Source organism: Felis catus, chromosome C2, assembly GCF_018350175.1.
Source record: "Felis catus isolate Fca126 chromosome C2, F.catus_Fca126_mat1.0, whole genome shotgun sequence".
Classification (NCBI taxonomy): domain Eukaryota; kingdom Metazoa; phylum Chordata; class Mammalia; order Carnivora; family Felidae; genus Felis; species Felis catus.
Genome location: NC_058376.1, coordinates 65,696,885 through 65,723,200, shown reverse-complemented (window position 1 = coordinate 65,723,200; position 26,316 = coordinate 65,696,885). Strand labels below are relative to the sequence as shown.

At 48.0% G+C, this 26,316-nt stretch overlaps 1 protein-coding gene across 1 annotated transcript; it reads right to left on the bottom strand.

Annotated features, from left to right (window-relative positions):
- Nucleotides 1-831: 831 nt before the first annotated feature.
- On the bottom strand, nucleotides 832-24,972 carry NR1I2 (nuclear receptor subfamily 1 group I member 2). The gene is made up of 10 exons (XM_045036990.1): nucleotides 24,801-24,972; nucleotides 24,674-24,729; nucleotides 10,642-10,860; nucleotides 9,406-9,539; nucleotides 7,901-8,088; nucleotides 6,512-6,786; nucleotides 4,643-4,785; nucleotides 4,358-4,474; nucleotides 3,869-3,974; nucleotides 832-2,485 (listed from the first exon to the last, which is right to left on the bottom strand). The coding sequence occupies exons 3-10, from the start codon at nucleotides 10,794-10,796 to the stop codon at nucleotides 2,341-2,343; spliced, it is 1,263 nt and encodes a 420-aa protein (XP_044892925.1). The 5' UTR covers nucleotides 10,797-10,860; nucleotides 24,674-24,729; nucleotides 24,801-24,972; the 3' UTR covers nucleotides 832-2,340.
- Nucleotides 24,973-26,316: the final 1,344 nt, after the last annotated feature.

Below are 26,316 nucleotides of genomic sequence, written 5' to 3'. Positions count from 1 at the left end.
AGGCAAGCAGTGCTTACTTAGAAGGGCTTTTCTGCCTAATTATAGGGATGGACTCCATCCTCACCTAAGGCAAAACCTAGTAAATGAATAGCAGCCATTGGGATGCCTAGAAACGGACAGGTTTAGGTGTTCAAAGGCTCAGGAAAGGGAGAAATACAGTAATCCAAGTGTTAGAGAGTAGGCAAGTTGAACCTGGCTCCTAGCCCTATAAACTCAAAATCCACAAAGTATTCTATGTGAGCTATTTGGTGTTTCTCACCTCGAATCTAAACTACACTTGGACTACAATAGTTTTTATAATATACATAGCTCCTATGTTCATATCCGTTCAGCTGCCCACATATTTTTAAAATCAATATGAGCACATGGGAGTTTACATCTCATCTTAATTTCACCTTACTGTAGCCTACATTTAACAACTGTTCTGGGCTCTTGAATTCATAGCACACTCAAAATTATTTCAATGGGGGAAGAGGAGATGCATGTGATTTATGAATACAGTTGAATGAAATTTATATTTCCAAAAGAGTATAATTAGACAAAATTCCCGGGAACAAAATCTATATTCATTGTATCTGGAGAGAGGAGCTCTTTTTTCCTCAGTTTCTTTTCTAAAAATGAGCGTGTTCTATATCCTTGATGCAGAAGAGGCTGATAAGTCTGGAGGGGTGGAAAGAAATATGCTTGCTTGATTTATAGTATCAGTGATTTCTTATGTTCTCAAAGTTTGGCCACCTTCTTGTAAAATGATAAACAAGTATCTGTTCCTCAAAATTCAGTTATAACACTTATAGCTTCATTTGCATCAAAACATTAGACACTTAAAATTAATTCAATTACTACGTTTAAATTTTTTATATATATGTACACAAACACATACACAATTGGGGAGATGTAGCATTTTTATATGGTTTTTACATGGAATAATCGTGAGCAAACCAGGTGAAATCATTTTTATGTTTTTACACCAATAGCCTTTAGATGTGTAAAGGGCAATAGTAAAATAAGTAGTAAAGAAATATATAATAATACTTCTATTTTCCCACCCCCACATTTCTTTCTCCCCCAGAAAAGAAGGCAAAAAAGGTTTACATCTCTAGCCAAAAGTTATTTAAGTCCTCTTGCCTTTATTTGACACTGAACTCAGGAACCTATTTGCTAAGCCTGTCCTTGGGTATAGAATGCCTTTTGTGAAATTACTCAAAATATAATTTGCACAAAGGGCAAAAACATTTTTAGTCAAAATGGCTATAAACAACGCAAACACTTTCATACTCTGTAGCTTTCAAAATAGACGTGTAAACAGGAACATACGGTGCATGTGTATCTAGACGGTTTATTAACTGCCTGCCAGTGTAGCCTTGTCACACAAAGCACCCCGTGTTCCAGCCTCAGGAGAAAAGCCAAGCTCCAGTCCATACGCGGAGCAGACCTACACCAAGGCACACACATATGCACACAGCCAGTTCGGTCCCACGAACACACGTTCCAGAGATCCCTCACTTGGGTCCTCAAGTGCATGCAGAACCCCACATGGCATTCACAGAAATTCCTTGTGTTTCTTATGTCAATTATCACTGCTTTTGATCAAAGCTATTTGTGTTTCTGCTTTGTTAGATTGAACTTGAAAGTATTGAAGGTCGGGAACCATGTCTGAGTCAGCATTGTATACCCCACAGCGAGCTGCAAACTGTTGGTGCTTACTAATGTGTTTGAATGGATGCAGAGACACAGAATGAGGTGCCCAGAAAGAAGGAAGAATAGACACAGAAGTCATGACAAGCTTCTGCCGTTTGCTACAGGCCTTCAGGCTTCTCTCACAGACACAAATGCACCTGCTGATGAACACAGGCCTGGGACTCACTGAACAGCTCAGGACAAGAGGCTGCAGGTTGGGAATGAGTGGGGTGGGAAAGATAGGGATACTTAGAGATAGCAGTGGAAACATCCAAGAAGCTAATGAACTTGGGTGCGAGCATAGACTCCCAGATGGTCCAGCCCCAGTCACCTCTTCCCCTCTCCCACCATGACACTAAATCCCCAGACCACAGGGCCATTTCTAAGGGGAGGGTGATCTCGCCTCTGGACGGGCCCAACCTATAGGCCAGTGCACTCTTCATCAAAGTGTCTATGTGGCTTCACTCTCCATGCTGGGGAGACCCTTATCCCCTTCCTGAAGAATGCCAGGCAGCATTGTCGGAGGGGTGGTTGTGCATTCCCCGGGGAGGCAGGACCTGTAAGGCATTGTCAGCTCTCAGCCGTATCCATCTATCTAGCCCCAGGAATGGCAGCTCCGAGGAATCTGGCTGCCCCACGGAGGCTCGTCCAAGGGGCAGCTGCTCAGCCATCCGTGATGCTGAACAACTCCCGCATGAGGGGGGTAGCAAAGGGGTGTATGTCCTGGATGCGAAGCAGACGCTGGGTGTGCTGGGCATTGATGCTGCGGAGCTCAGTGAGCATGGCCATGATCTTCAGGAACAGGAACCTGCAGACCAGCCAGAGGAAAAGTTGGGGGTGCAGCCCACCCTTGTCCCCATCCGCCAACCCTGGGACTGCTTTGAAGTTGCACAAGTTTGGAGCTTGGATGTTCTGTTAATCTCAGAACATCTCAGGCAAGCCAAGAGATAAGGTTCAGTTGAATTCCTGAAGCTTCCCTTAGTCTGTGGAAGAAAAGGGCAGAAAAGCCTTGGGGGGATTGAGGTGTGGATTTGCACTCTCCACTTGCCCTTAATGCATGGGGCTTGAGTCCTTGTAGACAGACATTTCCATGGGAAAATCCGGGCATTGCAGGGGCCAAGTACATAAGGCAATCTTGGGGAGAAATCACTGCCTTGGCTAATGGCTGTGGGTCAGGACCAAATGGAGTAGTTGTGGAGGCAGGGACTACAGGCTGCCCTGAAGATCCTTCCTGCATCTAGCCTGGTATCTAGTGTCTCAGACAAACCTTATGCCTTAGTTTCCACATGATGCCTCCTGACTCCATACAGGGGAGGACCAAGCAAATCTAGACCTGGTCACCCCCAGCATCCCAGATGCTGAGCTCAAAATAAAGTTGAAGCAGGCCAAGTAAGGACTTGAGGTTTTAGGCTCAGCCAGCATCCCCAGTACAGGCCTTCACCCCTCAAGGCTGAGGCCTTTGGGCACCAGGTCATGGAGACTGCTGAGGGGATGGAAACCCCCATCTGGTGAAGCCCTGAGCTTTGCTTCCTCCTTTGCTTGTGACCAGAACAAACCAAGAAGTTTCCTACCCTGTTTGCTTGGGTTTGTTCCTAGAGGTGTGGGCCATGGACTTATCCACCCGGGGCTAGCTCCAGATCCAACCCAGCTGGCTCTGGACCCTGAGGCTCCAGTCCCTCGCAGGACAGTGGTGGCACCCACTCCATGGGGCTATTCTCAAGATTAAAGGTGACAATACATGTAAACTGCTTGGTACCAGGGCTGACACTTCTCAATACAAATGTATTTCTTATTATCATCATTATTGTTATCCTGGTTATCTTTATTATCATTTGCAGTTCTTGCTGGCTCTTGCTAGAAGACCCCATAGGAGCCTCAGGAGAATTCCTGGCTGTTCCCGTCCCTGGCTGACAGGAGTGTAAAAGGGCAGATGTGAGCCAGGGAGCAATGTCCATGGCTGGGCATGGCCTCTGGCCCTCCTCAGGTTTCTCTAGTTGGGCTGAAGCTCAGGCTGACTGGGCAGGAGGCCTCACTGGAGGTCACGGAGCAGGGCCCCAAAGCCCCAGCAATCAGAGGCTGCCCCAGGAGTGGCTCCAGTCTGCCCTCCCAGAGAGGCCTGGGGAGGGGGCGGGGCACTGGAGGATGGGGCTGCTGAAGGGACCCCCTCATACCCTCCCTGCTTGCTGCTCACCGGTGGGCAGGCTGGGGCCGATTGCACTCGATGTAGGCCTTCAGGGCGATGGCGAATCTCTCCTGCAGCTGGTCCACCACGCTGCGTTGTACCACACCAGGGCGGTCTGGTGGGGAGGGGAAGGCCGTGTGGTGCCAGCAAGACAGTGGGGGTGAAGACAAGCTCATTTCTGCCCAGAGAGGGCAAAGTGCCAGCCAACCACCTTCCAGAGTCAGAGGCACCCCGGCCAGGAAGTAAGGGTAGCACTGGGAGGGCTATTTATCACCCCACCAACCCATGGAAAAACCAGCCAGTGTCCCGGTCCTGGCCAAGCAGCAATTGGGGGGCAAGGCCATTCATTGGTTGGGACCCACCCTGGGGAGGGTGGGGGATGTGGGGGTTGGGGGTGTTGCTGCCTCCTATAGCTAAGCCAGGGGGGGTGTGAGCAAGCGGGGGGGGGGGAGGGGGGGCGGTGCGGAAGTGGCCGCATAGGCCAGGTGGGGTCATCACCTGGGGAGAAAAGAGAGATGGCCTGCATCAGCACATACTCCTCCTCATGCAGCTGCAGCTTCTTCAGCATGTAGTGGAATTTCAGCACGGGCTCCAGGAGAAGCTGCTGGAAGCCACCTGTGGGTGAGTGTGGCATGAAGGGCAAGCAAACTCCTCAGGAAGCTGACCCAGACTTCCCCTCACCAAGGTCTTGGTTCCAAACGCCCAGATCCTGGTGTGGCTCCTCCCCTCCCCCTGGGCTGTCCTTCCCTCCCTCTGCCCTGGGGGCAGGCGTCTGTCTGGCACCTGCAGTGTCCTCCAAACAGTAGGACAGCCGGCCACACTCCCAGGTTCCAGTCTCTGCGTTGAACACTGTGTTGAATCTCAGTTGGCACAGCTCAAAGGTGGCCCCCTTCAGCAGGGAGATCTGGTCTTCGATGGGCAGGTCCCTGGCAGCAAGGATGGGGGGCGCCAGCTTCCACACGGGGTCTATGGGCCAGCCCCCTCCCATCATGCAGAAATCCGGTAGGGGCAGGTAGCAGGGGCCCTGGCCCCATGAGGAGTCCTGGCTTTTGGATTGCCTCCACTCTCTCCCCTCACGGCAGCCGAGCAGATCGCTCCTCTCTGCCACCCCCTCCAGTGCATGAGTCCCATGCAGCAGGAATATTTGCTTCTTGCTGTCTGTTTTAGATTTAATTTCTGCCACTTCTCTCCAGGCAACCTGGATGCCGCAAGCCCTGCTCCCAACACTGATACGGGCCTAGCCACAGTGGCCACCTCTGACATTCCTGGATAGACTGACACACCTCCCAATCTGAGAGGCCCACCCCCCAGCTCCCCATTGAGGGCTGTTCCCAGTAGGACCCCAAGAGGGAGGACAGTCAGGCTGGCTCTTGAGGGGGCCCTCGGCCTGGCTTTGGTCTCATCGGAAATCCAGTCCCTTGTTTTTTGCACCACCTCCCTTCTTTTAGATCCATAATTTCAGGAAGTTGATCCTATTCTCTCGAGTCTCCCAGTGCCTGGCTCACGACCTGGCAAGCAGCTGGCTTTGAACTCTATACTCTTTGCTTCCAAATCTGGCCTCTCTGATTAACTGTGACCCTGTGCAAGTTCCGTGACCGGGGTGAACCTCAGTTTTCTATTTGTAGAATAGAAAGAAGGTGATACTAATGTGTACCTCTAAGGGTGACTGTGCTCACAACTGTGGTCACAAGAAATGGCAAGTAACCTCACACCTCGATGTTACATTGTGGGTCATCAGATGTCACTGGGGATCTGCGAGATCCACACATGGAAGTAGGCCTTTCTCCCTACTCAACCTAATTTGCTACAATCTGACCGGTGGCCACCCCATTAAATAAGGCCTGCGTGTCACCCACAGGGCCACAAGGGGAACTGGTGGGGTCCTGGAATATGACCTGCCCTCTGCCTACTGATGGAATCAGGGGCTTCTTGTATGTGTGACTTAGCTGTAGCTCACCAGGCCTGGCAAGACCAGTGCTCGGACTGAAGAATATGCCTGTCCAGACCTGACAGACTACATATCACGGGGCCATGGTTGCCACCACACCAGAAGGTCCCAGGGGTTCTTGCCAACCTCAGTTGTCCATCATTGTCCCCATACCTAGCTGTGGGGAGCCCAAGCCTTTGGTTCTCAGGACCACCCTTCTTCCTCATGACCTTCACAACCTTCTCTTGGTGTCTGTTCCTGTCTCTCCCTTTCTCCCTCTGGACTTCCTTCCCTTTCCTTCCTACTCCTTCTTTGTTCTTGAACCATCAACTTGAGATGGCCAACTCCTGCCCTTTTGCGGGGCAATAGGGAAGAGATTTACTATCTGAATGCCTACCATGTATGTGCTGGCTGCTCTTAAGATGTTTTCTTATTTCACACAACAGCCTTGCAGTGGGCGTTATTAGCAGACGAGAACGCTGAGGCACAGTTGGGTTACATGGCAGGCCTGCAGTCTAAAGCTAATGAGCCAGAGGGTGAGGCCTCCACTTCCCAGCAGTACCAGGTGCTTCAGGCCCGGGGGGGGGGGGGGGGGGGGCAGGGCTGGTAGAGATAAAGGAGGGTCTGTGGGCTCCCAAATGCAGAGGGATCTACCCTTCACCCTTTGAACCTGCTAGCCACTGCCGGCTCCTTTCCACACCATTCACCCAGCTCCTGTGTCCTACCTGAAATGGGAGATGACTTTGGCAAAGTTAATGATGCCCTTGAACATGTAGGTTGACATGTCAGCCATATGGGGCAGCAGGGAAAAGATCTCTTTCCCACTGCTGTCAGCTTGGGGTCTGTAGTTCCAGACGCTGCCATCTTTCCCCCGCAGCCGCAGAGAGACCTTCAGTGAGCACAGATCCTCCCTGATCTGGCTCCACTTGGCAGCGTCTTCCCCCGATAGAGTCTGCAGAGATTCCGGAATCCCAGGACCGCTGCTGAGCACTTCTGGCAGCTGGGACAGGAGCCAGGAGGTGAAGAGAGGACAGAAAAGATGGCATGTGTTCTCCCAAACAGGTTTCCACACAGGCCCAGAGGGTGTGCACAGCCACAGCTGCAGCCTGAGAGGACACACAACAGCAGGTACACACACACACACACACACACACACAGAGCACTTGTTTCTTCTCTCTGGGCTTCCACTGTCGGGTGGTGCACTTTCTCGATCTGCCTGTCCATGTTCCCTCACATCCTGTCTGGTCTGAAATGAGTTTGCTCTCTTCCCAGTAGGAGGTAAGGGGTCTCCACCTATGGGTGTGTTCCAAGCATGCCTGGCTTAGGAAGAAGGTTCTGGGAGCTACAGATAGAAAGAACAGATTTCTGGGGCGCCTGGGTTGCTCAGTAGGTTAAGCGTCGACTTTGGCTCAGGTCATGATCTCGTGGTTTGTGAGTTCAAGCCCTGTGTTGGGCACTGTGCTGACAGCCTGGAGCCTACTTTGGATTCTGTGTCTCCCTCTCTCTCTGCTCCTGCCTTGTCCACGCTCTGTCTCTCTCTCAAAAATAAATAAAAACATTAAAAAAACAGAAAGAAAGAAATAACAGACTTCTGGGGCCACTGACTTCCAGCTCTCTGAATGGAGCAGGCCACCCAAAATACTTGTGAGCACAGAGGAGGAGGGGGGCACTGGGATCAAACATGGCTAACGTTGCTGGGGTCACAAATGTTTCTTAAATCTGTAAAACCCGTTCACAAATGCCACCCCCATGGTCCTGACCCTGTCCTCATAAAGCCCTGAATGCCAACAGCCCTGGGGCTACTCAGCTTTCCAAAACTCTATTTATGGCTCAGACCCAATTGCTACCTGCTGTGGAGGGAGAGAAAAGAAATTCTCAAACCTGAACTTGTGTCAGAATCACCTAGGGGTTCCTGTCAAAACACTGACTGCTGGGCCCTCCCTCAGAGTTTCTGACGCAGTAGGTCTGGGAGGATCTGAGGACTGGCACTTCTAACAATTTCCGAGGGACACTGCTGCTGTTGGGGCAGGAGCCACTCTTTGAGAACCCCTGCGCACAAGACTGGGGTTTTGAAGAGCTAGCATAATGGCTGAGCCAACTGGAAATCCTCATACCCGGAAATCCTTGAAGTGGGAGAAGGTGGTGTCAAAGGTTTTCGTCTGAGCATCCATCAGCTCTCTGATCATTGTCTGCTGTTCCTCAGTCAGACTCTTGGCTTCCAGGGGCTGAGTGCCCATCCGTTCTCTCTTCTTCCTCCTGATCAAGGCCCGCCTCTGCTCCACAGCCGCGTCCGACATGATCACTGCGGGGATAACCAGAAGCAAGCGCAAGCACCTGCTAGAGCTTGGCTGCACTTTGTGACAGCAGGAGGGGACGTGCTGGTGACAAAACCCCCGCCTTTCCCAGGCTCCCCTGCTTAAGGGGAGAGAATGAGGTGTAGCTGGTGTGCTGTGCATGGCAGTGGGTTTTGGGACAACGTTGTAGAACGGTGGGAAGAACTCGGGCCGCAGAATCAGAAGGTGCTGGGTTTGCACGACAGCTTTGCCATTTACTAGCCATGACCTTGAGCAAGCTCCTTACCGGCTCTTGGCTTCAGTTTCCTTCTTCATAATATGGAGTGGCAATGCTCACCTCACACCATTGCTACGATGAGGCATTGGGTGGAAAATGCCTAACAGAGCTCCTGGCACGTAATAAGTGGTCAGTGGCACCTGATAGTTTTTTTTTTTCTTGGTGGATTAGATACCAATAAGACTCCTCAGAGTCCCCCAAGGTATCTGGGTCTCCAAGACCCTAGCGAGCTGGGGCCACTGCTTAGCAAGAAATATCAACTCCAGCCACTTCCTATGTAGCCTGGAGCCTTAGGGCCTTCTGTGGATTTCTGGAGCCCACTTATGTGTGCAGAGCAAAGATGTGGGGTTGGTGTGAGGAACAGCAGGGACAGCCAGGGGAGAGACTTGCTTTCTGTCCACATGCCCAGGGAACTTGTCCCCTCTACTCTGTGACGAGTGGAGAAAAATATACACTAGAAGCTTCCAGCCTTTTCCCGATTAGCTTTGAACTCAGTGACCTGGGAACACAATTATAACACCAAAGCTTGGCAGGTAGAATGAGAGCATCCTCTGGCACCTGTCTGCAAACAGTTCCTCTGTAGGACACCAGGTTTGGGAGGATGATGGGCACCCGCTGCTGGAAGGTTGGAGGTCATATCACACCATGGGTCTCTGACTTCCTTCTCCCAAAATCACCTTGCCCAATTTTGCTAAAACACCATTAGGACACTTATGAAGGGGACAAAAAGAATCATGCAAGGGCACCTGGGGGGAGCGAGGGGCATGAGATGCCCACCACACCTGCCGGAGCAGAGAATAAAGATGCCCTGCACCCGTCAAGTCCCTCCGGCAAGGGCCCGTGGTGGTGCGGGCAGATGGCCCACAAGCTCTGCCCGACTTCGCCTGCGGCACCCAGGCCACGGGCTGACACGTGCACGCTCACGGTGCATGTCTGTACACGTGCTCGTACACGTCCCCACGCTCCCTTCCTACTTGCTCCCCCCACCCCGGACTCAGTGCCCGTGCACCCCAGCCCACACCCGCCCAAGGCACTTCCCGCCGCTCACTCTCCTTCTTCATGCCGCTCTCCAGGCACTTGCGGAGGCGGCAGGCCTGGCATTGTCTCCGGGTCTTCTGGGTGATCTCGCAGGCGCCCTTCCGAAAGGGGCACCTCAGCCGGGTGTTGCGTTTCATGGCTCTCCTGTGAGAGAACAAAGAGCAAAAGGTAGGTTCGGGGAATACCCAAGCTTCCCAGGCTGGGGGGCTCCAAGCTACATTTCACTCTGGACTCTGCTACAATCCGTACAACGCCACGTTCATTTCTCGCTGGAGCACGGGTGCCCTTGACGGGCATTGGCCACGCCTCACCCCGTGGGACCTGAGGGCAGCTGAGGCTTCACCACGTCAGCCCCAAAGCCCGTGCTTCTTCACTTGGGAGATGCGGAAGCTGCCTCAGGGCCTCCCTGGAAGTCCCCCGCAACCCCCCATGCGTTCTGGCCCCCCACCCACGACATGCTGACTGGCGGCCCATCTTAGGGATCCTAGGGTGGGTCCTGGCTCTGGGGTCCATGTCCATTTACATGTCCGGCCACCAGGAAGAACTCTGCAGAGGACCAAGTCAGGCTGGCTGTCCTGGGAATTCAGGAGGGTCCTGAGTGGGCCCCTAGGTGGGAGCTGCTGTGTACATACCTGGCCCTGAGGGCAGACTGGGAATCCCTCCTCACACATTCTCTCTCTGGCTCTGCTTTCCTGGTCAGCTGCTCTTCCTCCCATCTGATCCCTGCATGGAGCTTCGGCCTCAATCTTTCTTCACTTGGAACAATGTGAGCCCTTCTGTCCAGGCCTGTCTTGCTCTGGCCTGGAGCTTCTTAATCCTTAATTTTTTTGGACCTCCCCATTTCCCTGCTTCTAGATGAGATTGCTTTGTCCTACTCTTCTTTTCTTTTATGCCTTTCTTTACTTAACAGTCACTCCCTAAAGCTGGTTTGAGTACTTGCAGTTTGGCTTTCCTCTTTTATGAACTGATTCTCCATTTTATTCAAGAACACATGGAGAAACAAAGGCATATCTTAATGAGAGGGGCCCTTTCCCACGTAGGGTAGGAAGATGGAAGATGAATTCCCCTGACATAGTCATGGCTCTCTTGAAACATTAGGAGGCTTTTGAATGGGCCACTGCCCCGCACTCCCGGGAGATAGGTCAAGCTGAGGCCCTGAAGCAGTGCCCAGCGGGTAACGCAGAACCCCATCAGACATGACCCAGTGTCGGAGGTGGCAGGTGGGCAAATGTTGGCAGGTAACTACCTGAAAAAGCCCTTGCATCCTTCACATGTCATGACATTGAAGTGGTAGCCAGTAGCCTTGTCCCCGCATACACGGCAGATTTGGGGACCCCCATCTCCCTCAAGTGTGCTGACGGCAGGCTTCCCAGGAGCTGAATCTGCGGCTTCGCAGTGCATAAGGGCAGCATGTTTCCAGCTTTCTCCAGGTCTCTCCTCCAGGTTGGCTGCCGGGCCTCTTGGGCTACGAGTGAAAAAACCACAGGGAACGAAAGGGCTGGACAGAGACATGCTGAGGCAGTCCTCACTGTGGTCGCTCACATGTGGTTCTGTGGACCCAAGAGCTGACCCCAGGTGGAAGATTTGGGGGTGGGTTAGACTTGTTATCAAAAGAGATGTAACCATGGCATTGTGTATACAATAATAGGGCCCTGGCACGTTGAGCAAACACAATGGAGAGAGAAGGGGAAGGAGAAGAGATGAGAAGGAAAAAGAAAAGGCTATCTGGGTTGAGTTACAGAATATACTAAGATTAGGAGCCCATGATCTGGTCAAAGGCCCATAGAACAGCCCACTTTCTGGAGATGGTCTGGGACTAGGGAGACCCAAGGGAGACAGTCTCTCAGGCATGTTGTGGCCCAAGCTCCCAGAGAAAGCTTAAAAGCTGTACAGAAAGAGGGATTTCAACTGAGTAACCAAGCAAATGGGGAGAAAGACAGAGAGGAGCCAGGCTCAGGAAGCAGGAAGAAAATGGCCCAGGTCCCAGTCTAGCTGGGACATGAGTGAATAATCAAAGAACTTGTACCCATTAATAGAGCTGTGTTCAAGAGGCTCGCCCCAGGCAGCTTGCACCCGGACAGCGTGACTTGGATTCTGTACTTAGAACGAGCACAGAGGACGGTGAGCAGAAATGGGGAGCTGTCCCGTTCACGGCTCTTCTCAAAAGCTTCTCTGCGCACTGATTCTGAAGGGCTGCCACACCACAGATGACGCTGCCTTTTCTAAACCTCAAATAAAACCTTAGTAAAATTTTAACACTCGAGGGGCGCCTGGGTGGCTCAGTCGGTTAGGCGTCCGATTTCAGCTCAGGTCGTGATCTCGCGGTCCGTGAGTTCAGGCCCCGCATCGGACTCTGTGCTGACAGCTCGGGGCCTGTAGCCTGTTTCGGATTCTGTGTCTCCCTCTCTCTGACCCTCCCCCGTTCATGCTCTGTCTCTCTCTGTCTCAAAAATAAATAAACATTAAAAAAAATATTTCAACACTCGAGTTTCTGTTTCCAACAGCATGACAGATGACAGCAAGCAGTTTCACCTGTAAAGACGAATTAGAAATTAATCTGTCCTGCAGCCCCGACCCTCCAGAAAACTGCAAATAAAATAGGCTGACAGAAACTTGAACTGAACCGGTGTGCACAGAATCTGCCCTGATTTTTCAAATCATAACCCTGACCTCAAATGGGCTTGCTGACAAAATGTGTATGCAGAGTGTTCCCAAAAACCTGAAGCCAAGGATTCGATTTAAAGAGCTTTTGGGTGGGCAGCGTTCCCAGGCACCCTCAGAGGCAGACACACTCCTCCTCTCTAGAGGAACCACTTTCCACCTAGGCACAAAGAATCATACAAGTAGTTTTCAAGAAATACGAGCAAAAACTCACAAATCATGAACCAGAGACGAACACAGCAGCCTGAACAAGAGCCAGCAAAAACAACTTACAGCAGAATTACACGTACAAAGAATTGTTCGCAGAGGGACAAAGGGGAGGAGGCTTTTACTTATGCTGTGTCTGACTGATACATTCGCCAGTTCCGTAATGAGGGGGTATTAGGATTAATGCCAGAGACTCATTTCAGAGCATTTGTGTAACTTTTACTTTGGCCTAAGCTTACTGTTAACTAGACAGATCTTGTACGTTCTGCAGTTCAGTCTCTCATGTGGTCAGGAAGCCCCAGAGACCCTGTGACAGCTATGCTCCCAAAAACCTATGCTCGCCAAAACCACCCCTCCTGCGGGCCACACCTTAGTGCCATCCTTTCCTGTGAGGAATCCGGGAGGGCCTGTGACTTGCTTTAACCAGTGAGTCGTCAGAAGTGACACTGTGCCAGTCCTGGGCCAAAGCCACAAGGCCTGGTAGCCTCTGCTTCTGCCCTTTGGGGAGTCCTAACCCACCATGTGAGAAAGTTTAGCTATGCCGCTGGGGTGATCACCCCCTGAAGGGACCATGCGGAGAGGCCACGTGAAGAGGGAAAACTTTGACATGACCAGATGACAACGACCCAGCTGCCCCAGCCTTCCAGCCATCCCCACCAAGCCCCAGACATTTGAACAAGCGCTTGTGGACGTCCCAGCCTAGTTAAGTGTCCTACTGATGTCATGTGGAGCAGAACTCCTGACTGAGCTCTGCCAACACAGAATCATGACAGAAAATAAAATGGTGGCTGGTTTGGGGGAGTAAGTTTTGGGGAGGTTGGTACATGGCAAGAGATAATGGAAACAGAACCCCTAGAGTTTTGTTAGAAATAGATCTGACCTGGGGTGGATGGGTGTGCCAGCTGATGCCTGCAATTCTGTCCCTACTCCCCCCTTACATCAGTCCTTACACCATGGTGCCCTCTAGACAGGAAAATTACAATAACTTGGTGACTGGTATGTCAGCCACATCTCTCTTTCATGTGAATTTAATAAGACTAATTAAATATGCAGTTTCAATTGAATCCAGTTGTGTTTGTTCTGGGCGTTGCACCTGTTCCTCCATGGCTTGGTAATCTGAGCATGCTGGAAAATGGTGCTACAGGGAAGACAAGTCTGAACTTGGGGAGAGAGAAAGGAAGGAGAGTGATGCATCCCAAGGCGACAGTGGAGGGAAAGTCTAAAGGAAACGTGAGTTAAGTATCTGCTATGGAAGGAGCAAGAGAGACTTCGGTTAATACTGGGACCAGAAAAGAATCCCACAGAAAGCTGGACATGATGGTCTTGGATTCCCAAACAGGAGGGAAAGAGTGGACTGGGTGCCCTGCTTCTGTTGAGAAGAGCACCATGGCAGTTGCCAAAGCAGGGCATTCACTAAGTTCCCAGTCCAGCGGTTCAGAGGCTCTTCCACTGCCCTCCATATGCACCCCCGGAGCTCCGCCTCCACCAGGGTGTCCCTTCCTGCACATCCACACGCTGCACTCTGCTCAGTAAGTGATTCTCCAGGGTCACCGTGTGAGACACGGGTACTATCCTCTCCTGCTCTTCCCTGGCTCCCTCGCTGGTCCGTGAGCAGAACCACCCAGCCAAGGACAGACTCTGCCCAGCTGGTGTGGAGGAACGTTCACCAAATTCTCAACTTAGTCAATGGGCAAGCAGAGGCGGGCAGTAGTTAGATTATGTGGGGTCTGAGGCTTCTACAACTGGAGGGGGTCTTCTTCAAGAAAAAGAATACTCATTGCAAATACATAATTAGGTACCAAAGAGAATATGTATCTGTGAGAAAGATTAAGAAAGGAAATCACAATGAATTACAAATATTAATATTGTCCTTTGTGGGAAACAGAATAATGGCCCCCAAAGATATCCAGGTCCGAATCCCTAGAACATGTGAATGTGCTTCCTTATATGGCAGCAGGGTCTTTACAGATGTGATTGAGGGTACAGACCTCAAATAGGGAGATTATCCAGAAGTAACCGTGTGGGCCCGATGTAATCACATGAATCCTGAAGATCAGAGATACTTTCCTGGGTTTGGTCAGAGGAAGAGATGTGACAGTGGAAAAGTGAGCAGCGACGTCTCTGCCGGCTGGTCTGAGATGTGGTCTCAGATGCTACATTGCTGGCTTTGAAGATGGAGGACGGGGCCATGAGCCAAGGAATCTGGGCAGTCTCTAGAAACTGGAAAAGGCAAGGAAACAGATTCTCCCCTAGACCTTCCAGAAGGCACCAGCCTGACACCACCTTGATTTTCAGTCAGTGATACTGACTTTCGACTTCTGACATCTGGAACTATAAGATAATAAATTTTGTATCAGGCCACCAAGTTTGTGGTAATATTGCAGCAGCAATAGAAAGCAAATTATTCCCCTCAAATAACAATGATTTTGTAATGTCATTTTTTATACCAAGAACAGAAAGATAATAAAGTTTTTCCTCTAGCGTCACTGGTCAAAATTTGCTTTTTATTATGATAACGGGAAAATTTTTCATCTTCCCATCTAGCTGAGGATTGTTGTCAAACTTAAGAAGACCTCTACCAAAATTCTTTTGTATAAATGTTCATATAGGGAAGAATTTTGCACGGTCTAGGTTCTGGCTCCACACATTTCAAACCTCATTCCCCTCCTTTAGCCTGTGCTGGCCACCTGCAGTGATAGTGGACGAGCAGCAGAGTGGGGCATTCCTGGGACCCATTGCTACACCGGATGGGTAGCAGTAACTCAACTTCACACGCAAGTAACCACCACCATGTGAATACACCCAAACTACACGTATCCCCAACTCAGCTGCCCCTAAACTAATCTCCAATGAGCCCATGGCCGGCTTCCATCAACCCCTGACTTCAGGGGAAATAGGACAGTGGAGTAGAAATCGTCTCAAAACAACCATGCTTAAATATCTTCCTTTTGAAAATGTTACAAAAACACACGACTGTGGGAAGGAGCCTATGTAAGTAAGGGGCCCAGAAGTTTAAGCTTCATTAGCTAAAATCAATCTCTTCTCTGGTTCCGTTGCTCCTGTAAACTAAGCTACACAACTTGCTGGTGTCTCCAGGAGGGACCACATCTCAGACCGGCCAGCAGAGCCTTCGCTGCTCAGTCTTCTCTGTGTTACAGGCTGATGCTGAGGTCAGGCCCAAATGCCTTGACAAAAATGGCAAAACAGGAAGTCTTTAGAGAGGCCCCTTCCACTGATCGGGCACAGTGGGACTGCTTCGCCTGTGGTTGACCCTCTCCTGCCTCCCTGATGCACCATTAACTCTTTAATCTTCTTCAGTGACAAGGATTGAAGCTTCTGTTTCTGTCTGGTAACTCTGAAGGGGCAAGAGTGGACTCTGGCTCGAAGAGAAGGGATTGGCAGCAGTGTGGGAGTTAAAGTCAGATCTGGGGGGTTGAAAGGACACCCACTAAATAACTTTTTTTAAGCACAGAGATCAAGGAAAGCTTTGGGTAGAAAAAAGCATTACCCCCTCCCCTGTCCCCTCACATCAGAAGAAGATAAGATGTGTCAGATAAAATGCCAACATTTGTGAGACAATTACATGAGAAGAAATGATGTTGCAGACAAGTATTCACAACCTCCCATCTCTGTCCTCATAAAGGAGACTCCTAAATTCACCCAGCCTGACCTCGCAGCAAGAGGATGCTAAGCAGGCCCACCCCATTCGCAACTCCCTCAGAGGGGCTCTGGGTTGGACCAGGTCCAGGAACCTGAACAAAGGGTCCATAGACTTTCTAGGTGCCTGTGAAGGATGGGGTTACTGCTCTCTCTCAGGGACAAGTGATCCAGTGACCCACTGAGATCCTCTCCTAGTGACACTGAATGCAGATATACAGACACAGCAACTTAAAGGGCTGACTGACTGGGCTGCTGACAAGGGAGCCACCGTATTCAAAGGGTACCAAAATGTTGCTAGAACAAATCAGAAATGAAGTAAATCATAAGCTGTTTCCTTTCCTACTGAGGTCATCATCACCCTGAGGCAGAGATTTAAGCACTCCTTGACCGTGCAAACTAGTCCCTGTGGAGTAATCGGGGGGCACTCGTATGCCTGTCACGCTGGGCCACTGCACCCAACCACCTGAGGAGAAGCCTCTGGACAACCCTGAATAACCTGCTAAAATTGGCAGACAGAGTCAGAAGCAGAATCATGTGCGGTGTAGGGCTGTTTTCATGGAATGAGTAGAATATTATCGAAACACTTAAACATGCCTTCTAAGAAGTTGTCTGGTTTGGAACACAGCACAGAATAAATTACTTATTTTGACCATGAAGTACGTGATACACCTTCCGCATCAGAAAAAAAAAAAAATCACTCACCAACAAATATATGAAAAGATGCCCAGCAACAATCGTTAGGGAAATGCAATGGGACCTCACTTTACACCCATTAGGATGGCTGCTGTCACAAACCCAGAAAATAACAAGTGTGTGGCAAGGATGTGGAGAAATTAGAACCCTCGTGCATTGCTAGTGGGAATGGGAGATGGTGCAGCCACTGTGGAAAACAGTATGGTGGTTCCCCCCAAAATTAAAAATAGAACCATATGATCCAGCAATTCCACTTCTGGATTGAAAGCCGGGTCTTGAAGAGATATTTGCACACCCACGTTCACAGCAGCATTATTCACAACACAGGTGGAGGCAACCAAAGTGTCCACCAACAGATGAATGGACAAACAAAATGTGATATATACATATAATGCAATATTTTCAGCCTTGAAAAGGAAGGGAATTCTGACACAGGCTACAACATGGACGAACTTTGAGGACATTGCGCTAATGAAATAAGCCAGTCACAAAAGGACAAGTACTATATGGTTCCAGTTGTACGAGATACCTAAACTAATAAAAAGCTAACCTCACAGAAACGGAAAGTGGAATGGCGGCAATGTATAGGCATTATAGTTAATAATACAGCATTGTTAATGTAGTCAGTTGGCTAATAATACAGTATTATTTATTTGAAAGCTGCTGGGAGTAGATCTTAAGCATTCTTACCACACACACACACGCACACACACACGCACACACACACAGAGTTAATTATGTCTACTGTGTGGGGCGATGGATGCGTTAATTATTCCGATGTTGGTAATCATTCTAAAATGTATATGTATAGCAAATCATCACGTTGTGCATTTTAAATATATACAAATTTATTTGCAGTTATTTCTCAATAAAGTATAAAAAGGTAGGAGAATGGTTGCCAGGGGCTGGAGCAAGAGAGGAATAAGGAGTTGTTTAAAGGGTAGAGTTTTAGTTTTTTCAGATGAAAAAAGATCGGTTGCACAACAATATAAATATACTTAACATTACTGTACACTTAAAAATGGCTAAGACTACATTTTATCTGTATTTTACCATAAATTTTTAATTTTTTTTCAACGTTTATTTATTTTTGGGACAGAGAGAGACAGAGCATGAACGGGGGAGGGGCAGAGAGAGAGGGAGACACAGAATCGGAAACAGGCTCCAGGCTCCGAGCCATCAGCCCAGAGCCTGACGCGGGGCTCGAACTCACGGACCACGAGATCGTGACCTGGCTGAAGTCGGACGCTTAACCGACTGCGCCACCCAGGCGCCCCTTTACCATAAATTTTTAAAACAGCATCACTTGTGGGGCACCTGGGTGCCTCAGTCCGTTAAGGGTCTGACTTCAGCTCAGGTCATGATCTCATCGTCTGTGGGTTTGAGCCCCGCATCGGGCTCTGTGCTGACAGCTCAGAGCCTGGAGCCTGCTTCCGATTCTGTGTCTCCCTCTCTCTCTGCCCCTCCCCCACTCACGCTCTGTCTGTCTCTCTCTGAAAAATAGATATTAAAAAATTTTTTTAAATAAATAACATGACTTGTCACTAAATAAATGTTGATCAAATATTTAATGAATATTAAAAGGGAAGGCCAAATAGTATGGCTACTCCAGCTTTCTTTTGGCTTCCAGTCGCATGATAAATAGTTCTCCATCCCCTCACTCTCAATCTAAAGGTGTCCTCAGGTCTAAAATGAGTCTCTTGTAGACAGCAAATAGATGGGTCTTGTTTTTTTATCCATTCTGATACCCTATGTCTTTTGGTTGGTGCATTTAATCCATTTACATTCAGTGTTATTATAGAAAGATACGGGTTGAGAGTCATTGTGATGTCTGTATGTTTTATGCTTGTAGTGATGTCTCTGGGACTTTGTCTCACAGGGTCCCCCTTAGGATCTCTTGTAGGGCTGGCTTAGTGGTGACAAATTCCTTCAGTTTTTGCTTGTTTGGGAAGACCTTTATCTCTCCTTCTATTCTAAATGACAGACTTGCTGGGTAAAGGATTCTCGGCTGCATATTTTTTCTGTCTAGCACCCTGAAAATCTCGTGCCAATTCTTTCTGGCCTGCCAAGTTTCAAAAGAGAGATCAGTCACGAGTCTTATAGGTCTCCCTTTATATGTGAGGGCACGTTTACCCCTTGCTGCTTTCAGAATTTTCTCTTTATCCTTGTATTTTGCCAGTTTCACTATGATATGTCGTGCAGAAGATCGATTCAAGTTACGTCTGAAGGGAGTTCTCTGTGCCTCTTGGATTTCAATGCCTTTTTCCTTCCCCAGTTCAGGGAAGTTCTCAGCTATTATTTCTTCAAGTACCCCTTCGGCACCTTTCCCTCTCTCTTCCTCCTCTGGGATACCAATTATGCGTATATTATTTCTTTTTAGTGTATCACTTAGTTCTCTAATTTTCCCCTCATACTCCTGGATTTTTTTTATCTCTCTTTTTCTCAGCTTCCTCTTTTTCCATAACTTTATCCTCTAGTTCACCTATTCTCTCCTCTGCCTCTTCAAGCCGAGCTGTGGTGGTTTCCATTTTGTTATGCATTTCGTTTAAAGCGTTTTTCAGCTCCTCGTGACTGTTCCTTAGTCCCTTGATCTCTGTAGCAAGAGATTCTCTGCTGTCCTGTATACTGTTTTCAAGCCCAGCAATTAATTTTATGACTATTATTCTAAATTCACTTTCTGTTATATTATTTAAATCCTTTTTGATCAGCTCATTAGCTGTTGTTATTTCCTGGAGATTCTTCTGAGGGGAATTCTTCCGCTTGGTCATTTTGGATAGTCCCTGGCGTGGTGAGGACCTGCAGGGCACTTCCCCTGTGTTGTGGTGTATAACTGGAGTTGGTGGGCGGGGCCGCAGTCAGACCTGATGTCTGCCCCCAGCCCACCGCTGGGGCCACAGTCAGACTGGTGTGTGCCTTCTCTTCCCCTCTCCTAGGGGCGGGATTCACTGTGGGGTGGTGTGGCCCATCTGGGCTACTTGCACACTGCCAGGCTTGTGGTGCTGGGGATCTGGCGTATTAGCTGGGGTGGGTAGGCAAGGTGCACGGGGGCAGGAGGGGCAGGCTTAGCTCGCTTCTCCTTAGGTGATCCACTTCAGGAGGGGCCCTGTGGCAGCGGGAGGGAGTCAGATCCACTGCCGGAGGTTTGGCTCCACAGAAGCACAGAGTTGGGTGTTTGCGCGGAGCGAGCAAGTTCCCTGGCAGGAACTGGTTCTCTTTGGGATTTTGGCTGGGGGATGGGCGGGGGAGATGGCGCTGGCGAGCGCCTTTGTTCCCCACCAAGCTGAGCTCTGTCGTAAGGGGGCTCAGCAGCTCTCCCTCCCTTTGTCCTCCAGGGAAGGCCAAATAGTAGACTGATGTGAGTGGCCACATATCTCAGTCCTGCTTTGCACAGGCAGCCCTGACACAGAGAAGGCAGCTGTGGAGCCAGGCAGGGCCGTGAGGAAGCAGACGGCAGGGGCAGAGATGAAGCAGGAGGAAAGGAGTTAAAGAAGTAAAGGGAAGAAGAAGCAACAGTAGTTAAAAGCACTACAGTGAGAAATAAAAAGATAACCAGGTCACAGTCCAGCTGCGCTTGAGCTTGAACGACCCTGGCTTTCCAACCACATTGGAAATCGGCGACAGTTAAGATAAAATTTCTGCCTGCCTTGTCTTGTTCGTCTGCTTCAGATTCCACGTTAAGGGAACCCAGAGCACGTGCATATAATTTCAGAGCAGGTTCTCCCGCATTAAAGTGAATACAGATCACCTGGGGAGCTTGTTAAATGCACGTTCTAGTCCCTGGGTCTTGGGTGGGCCCCGCGCCTTCTTTCCCACAGGCTCCTGGATGCTGCTGGTGCTGCTGGTCTATGTCCACACTTGGAGTGGTAAGGACCTAAGAAATCCAACTAAGCCAGACAGAAAATCAGCTGGACACAAAAAGGACACGATGGAGAAGATGACTGAGCGGAAGGCAGAGGGTATGGCAATTCAAACATTTTGGGGGTTCTAGAAAATGGGGGAAGTAATCAAACACACATATGAAATAACCGGCCTTGTAAATTGTTGTCTAAAGTCAATATACATTTGGGGGTGAGACAGCTCCTTCCAAGGAAAAGGGGGTGGGGAGGAGGTGAATATACATTTAATCTTCAAATGAGTCAAATCAAAAAGCTTTGGAACTAGGTCGCCAAGATTATGGGGAGGAAAGCGTGGGCAACTTGGACTTGAAGCCAAAAGGAGTGTAAGTGGAAGGAGAAAATGATACAGAACTCATGATCGTAGGGATGGAAACTATTGGAAGCAGCAGGATTATAATACACATATGTTTATGTATAATATATCTTATGTGTGTAGATATATGTATGTATCTATACACATAAATGTATAAAATCAGAAATGTATGTATGTGTGTGTATATATATATCAGAACTGGCCAGAGGGTAAAGAGGGGAAAAAGCAGGTAAAGGGAAACTTACACAATAATTGGGTTTCTAAGAAATTGACAGTGAAGCTTACAAACTCTTGGCTTTATTTGGTGAAGGGAAAAGGTAGAAATTTTATTAACTCCTATTACACAGAAACGTTTTGTTGTTACAAAGTGAGGTGCCTGTGAGGTAAGCAGAGTGAGGTCTTTCCACAGTTGAGCAGGGCAAGACAGGTCTTACTGTCTACAACTGAGGAAACTGGGGCTGTATGTCCAAGGGCACAAAGGCAACAAGTGATTGAACTTCCTTTTCCCTTTATTCTGATTCTTACTATAGTGCAAATGGATACACTATGTACTATGTAAGTTACATTTTTTGTCACAAAAGTCACCGGGATAAAATGAGATCATATAAAGTTTTTTTAAAAATGGATCAAATATTGCACAGGACTCCCTCCTTGGCCCTGACATGGGACAGGCACCCAGAGGGAACTTAGCAAAGATCACATTACACGAATTCAAATATGAAAAGTCAGCTGCTGTCTTTAGGTGGCCATAAATGAAACATGGCTTTTGTTCTTCCTGGGGTACAGTCATCAGATTCAAGCTGTCAGAAAATTTGTTCCTAGATACGGATCAGAGTCAAGAGCTGGTATCAGCCCAAGTCAAAAGCACACCCTGCACCATCTTCGAATATTTAACAGGACACAATGACCTCTGATTGAACTGTCTCTTACATACACGTGCAATGTTCTTATCGCCTAGGGTTTTATAGTTTGTCATTCATAGAGACCCAGGAGAATTGTTTCATACATTACATGAACAATTTGGATATATCTCTTTATCTTAATTTCCAGTTGGATATTGTTATTTTGGTGTTTCACAGAAGTTTAGAAGGTATGGCAGGTGGATGAGGAGGTATTGGGCGATAGGGAACTCTTCCCAGTCCCCTTCAAATCATACCACTTAGAAGGCACCACACACACTCCTGTGTCAAAGAGTCCGACAGAGCAGTCTCCAAGAAATATGAGTCCACACATGAAATAAAAATGAATTAAAATCAGAAACGTGACAAAAAACCTAAGACCTCTAAAGGTTTATGAATGGTACCCTTAGAATTGTGCAGTGTACTACTCACATAACTGTATACATCATCCCTAAGACTAGGCTTGGTCTTAACTATTCCTCTGCATTGTTCTGGAAGGCCAAGAAAAGGCAATACGACAAAAAAAAAAAATTAGGCCTGGCAAACTGACACATTAGTAAGCAGGAAAATGCTTAATAAATAGCAAGCATCAGGGTGTGGAGGAACAGTATCTATCATTCCCTGCTGGTGGGAGTATAAATTGGTGCAGGCACTATGGAGGGGATTTCACAGTAACAAAAATTAAAATGCACATAATCTATGTATAATACATATAAAGTTAAGGAGGTAGAGCTACATACAGATGTGGAAAGTCTCCATATGGAAAACAGATATGAAAAGTTTGTTGAATGGAAAAATAGAATGAGAATAATATGACAACAAATGGCTTATTAGTACACATATGTGTATGTGAATGCAGAGGAGACTGGCAACAAATACCCCAAACTAGTTATAGCAGTTACTTTTGGCTTAAGGAGATTAGCTTTATCTATGCTGATTCTTACCTACTTACTTACTCACTTATTTATTGTTTCAAGTTTTTACTTAAATTTTAGTTAACATATAGTGCAATATTGGTTTCAGGAGTAGAATTTAGTGATTCATCACTTATATTTAACACCCAGTGCTCATCACAAGTGCCTCTCCTTAATGCCCATTACCCATGTAGCCCATCCTCCCCTAAAGCAACCCTCAGTGTGTTCTGTATAGTTAAGAGTCTGTTTTATGTTTTGCCTCTCTTTTTTCTCCCTCTATGTTCATCTGTTTTGTTTCTTAAATTCCACCTATGAGTCAAGTCATAAGGTATTTCTTTCTCTGACTTCTTTTCGCTTAGCATAATACTCTCTAGCTCTAGCCACGTCATTGCAAATGGCAAGATTTCCTTCTTTTTGATGGCTGAGTAATGTTCCATTGTATGTATACCTTACCCTATTTATCCATTCATCAGTTGACGGACATTTGGGCTCTTTCCACAATTTGGCTATTGTTTATAATGCTGCTATAAATATTAGGGTGCATGTGTCCCTTCAAATCAGTATTTTTGTATCCTTTAGGTAAATACCTAGTCGTGCAATTGCTGGATCATAAGGTAGTCCTATTTTTAACTTTATGATTCATCATTTTACAAAGAGTAAGTAATCATGTGTTACATCCATTTAAAAAGCTATTACCTACTAACAATAGTTTAATCAGTTTTGTGGTTATTATGTTTGTTCCATAATAATTGAAGAGTAAGTTGATAGTTTGAGACTAGGAGTTGGCAAACTTTTCCTGTAAAGGGCCAGATAGTTAACATTTTAGGCTTTGGGGGCTATACTGTCTCTTTTGCAACTACTCAATTCTGCCGTCCTAAGGCAAAAGCAGCTGTAGGTGATATGTAATTAACGAGCATGGCTGTGTTCTAATAAAACTGTATTTACAAAAATAGTTGGTGGTTCTGATTTGGCTTGTAAGCCATAATTTGCCAACCCCTGGTTTAGATTGTTCATTATACAACTAACACATATTTTTCAAGTATATTTTAAAAATGAGTATTTTCGGTATATGGAAAAATTAATCTTTCCTATTAGATAACTAATTAAGTAGTAGCCTCTGGGGCCTTGCTTAGAATATTTGGACTCTGGTCATATCATTAGAGATCAAAGGCCCATCCCAGTGGAAATAACCCAGTCACCTCGGCTGTCTTGGTGCTGACCGTTGACTTTCCCAGCAGCAGAGCCTCACAACCACCCCATGTGGGAGTGGTATAGTGCCTGTCACAGCTGACTCACTGAATCAAGGTTCAGTGGCCTCAGAGGTGACTCCTGACCATCCCCAGATAAGGTATTGTCTTAAAGCCTCTGACTATAGCCTCAATCAGGATGGGCTGTAGTATGGGAAGAAGGAGGGCTTCTACAAGCACATGTAGGAGAGGTTTTTGTCCTGTGGGACAAGGTGTGTACTCTGGCAAGTAAAGGTAGAAACCTCACTGGCCCAAAGCCAACTAGGCCCTAGGACTGGGTAGGGGTTTGGAAAAGCCCCTGAGGGACCCCTCACTGAGGTGGTGAGGCCCTACGACTCCTGCTGCCGAGTCTCAGCCTGGTCCCAAGGGCTGCCAGTTCCCCCAGTGGCCTACAGGAACAGGGCTGAGTCGTTCCCAGCTCCCACAGTCCCCGCACCTTGATATTTTCTGGCTCTGGAGACTCCAGCCCTGCAACGGAGAGGGGGCCGATTGTATGTGTGACTCATCGTGGCTGATACAAGACTGACGTTTCCACTGTGATTATTTCTTTAGGAGATACTTGCATGATCAGGGAGCATGGTTAATGGAACTCTGTATTAAATGATTATCTTCATGTTTTTTTCCATCCTGGAAATGTGAACAGCAGCAAGGCCAACAGGATATACAACCCTCTCTGATGCTGCTCTCAAATGTTAAGATACAATTGTGCTCCCACACTTCTTTTGCAGAGAGCTGGGGGGTGGGTGTGCAGTCTGCCCCCAGCAAAAGAGAAAGAAAGAAATCCATACCTGCTTGGTGGCAACTTCTTTGCTGTGACTTCTCCTTTGGGATCCACTTTGAATAACTAGGAACAAAGGATCAATCAAAACCTCTGTACCCCTGAAGTCGCTGCCTTGGTGAAGACTGGAACATTACCTTAAAATTATGCTTTTCGCAGTAGAGCACAATTTGCCTGGGCAGAGGCTGTGGCTCCTGTTGAAGGTAAGGCAGTGCTTCCTCTTCCCTAGTTATGGGTTATTTCCTAGGATGTGAGCCAATCTTGTCTCTCACCTACATTTCAGTCCAGGTCAGACGTAGACTCTGAATGGCCCCCATCTGGCACTCCTAAGTCCCAAGTCCAGAGCTCCAACTAGCAAATGAACCTACTACCGTATTTACTCTCATTATGTGCCCCTACTTTTTTCTCTCTCATGTCTTTACTGTAAAGCACAGGAGAAGGTGAGGAATGTTGCTAGTGTCTGCTTTGTCTAACTGATTCTGAGGAAATTCATGCATCTGAGGGTGTCTGTGCTGTACCTCTCGGGGAAAGTTAATTCACAATTAGATCTCCTAACGCTTTGTCCTTTGTCTAAGTAAGCCACCTTCCTGGACATTGTTACTTGGCATGAAAGTGAACCAAGTACTGGATGATGAGTGAGGGCCAGAATGTTTATGTAAGAGAGGGACACACAGGGAGAGAAGAAAAGGGAGGAATGAGGGGTTTGAGCCCATAGCAGGGTGTGTGACCTGCAGCTCCACCTCAGGACTGATGGCCGACCAGGAGCTTCAGAACGGCCTCGGAGAAAGGGTCCAAGGCTCTGTCCTCCTCCGGGCTTGGCCAGAGCCAGCAGCTCCTCACCAGTCCACCTGATCTTTCATGTTCCCTGGCAGCAGCCTGATGGCATTCTAGCTCTCAAGGAAAAAGAGCAGACAAAAGCCTAAAGCAGTGGGTTTCACAAACTATGTTTCTTCTACTTGCTTTGTTTTAAAAGGTGTTTTATGACTGACATGGAGAGTAGACCAGGTACGTGCTTCTGACAACAGTAAAGCTGGGTCATTGGGGGAGGAAGAAGGGGAGAAAGAGGAGGAAGGAGGGGGAGCTGATCAATTATATGGGTAGGGATAAGAACTGGGGATGTCCAAACAATTATCACAGACTTCCTGGGTAATTTGGACTTCTTTATACTTATTTCTGATTTAAATTATTTTTATCTTGAATTAGATGTTTTAATCAAGCTCTCCTGAGATAAGAAAAGCAAGAATAAGTATGAGTCTGTTTTCGTTTTTTAGTTGGACTGGTTTCTTCTCTTCCACTCAACTTTCCCCTCCCAGGAGTGAAGAGGATTGGAGTCTAGGGTCAACATTCATCAAGGGGTTCCTTGCTTTGCTCTTCCCAAGAAAATGCAGAAATAAGATGGTGCACACATCTCACTGTTAGTGACCTTCAGCCAGCAGTGGTGAATAGGACCCATGGTCCTGGGGACTCCTCTCTTCCACTCCAGTTCCTGTCTGTCCAGGGGATTCAGCTAGGGCTGGGGAGCATTGGATTATAAATCCCACTTCTTAGGAGGCTGACTTGAGTCTTAGACAGGGAGGACCTAGAAGGGCTGAAATACTGGATTGAGTTCCCAGTGGAAGCAGCCTGTCTAGTATGCCCTGGCAGCTACATTCA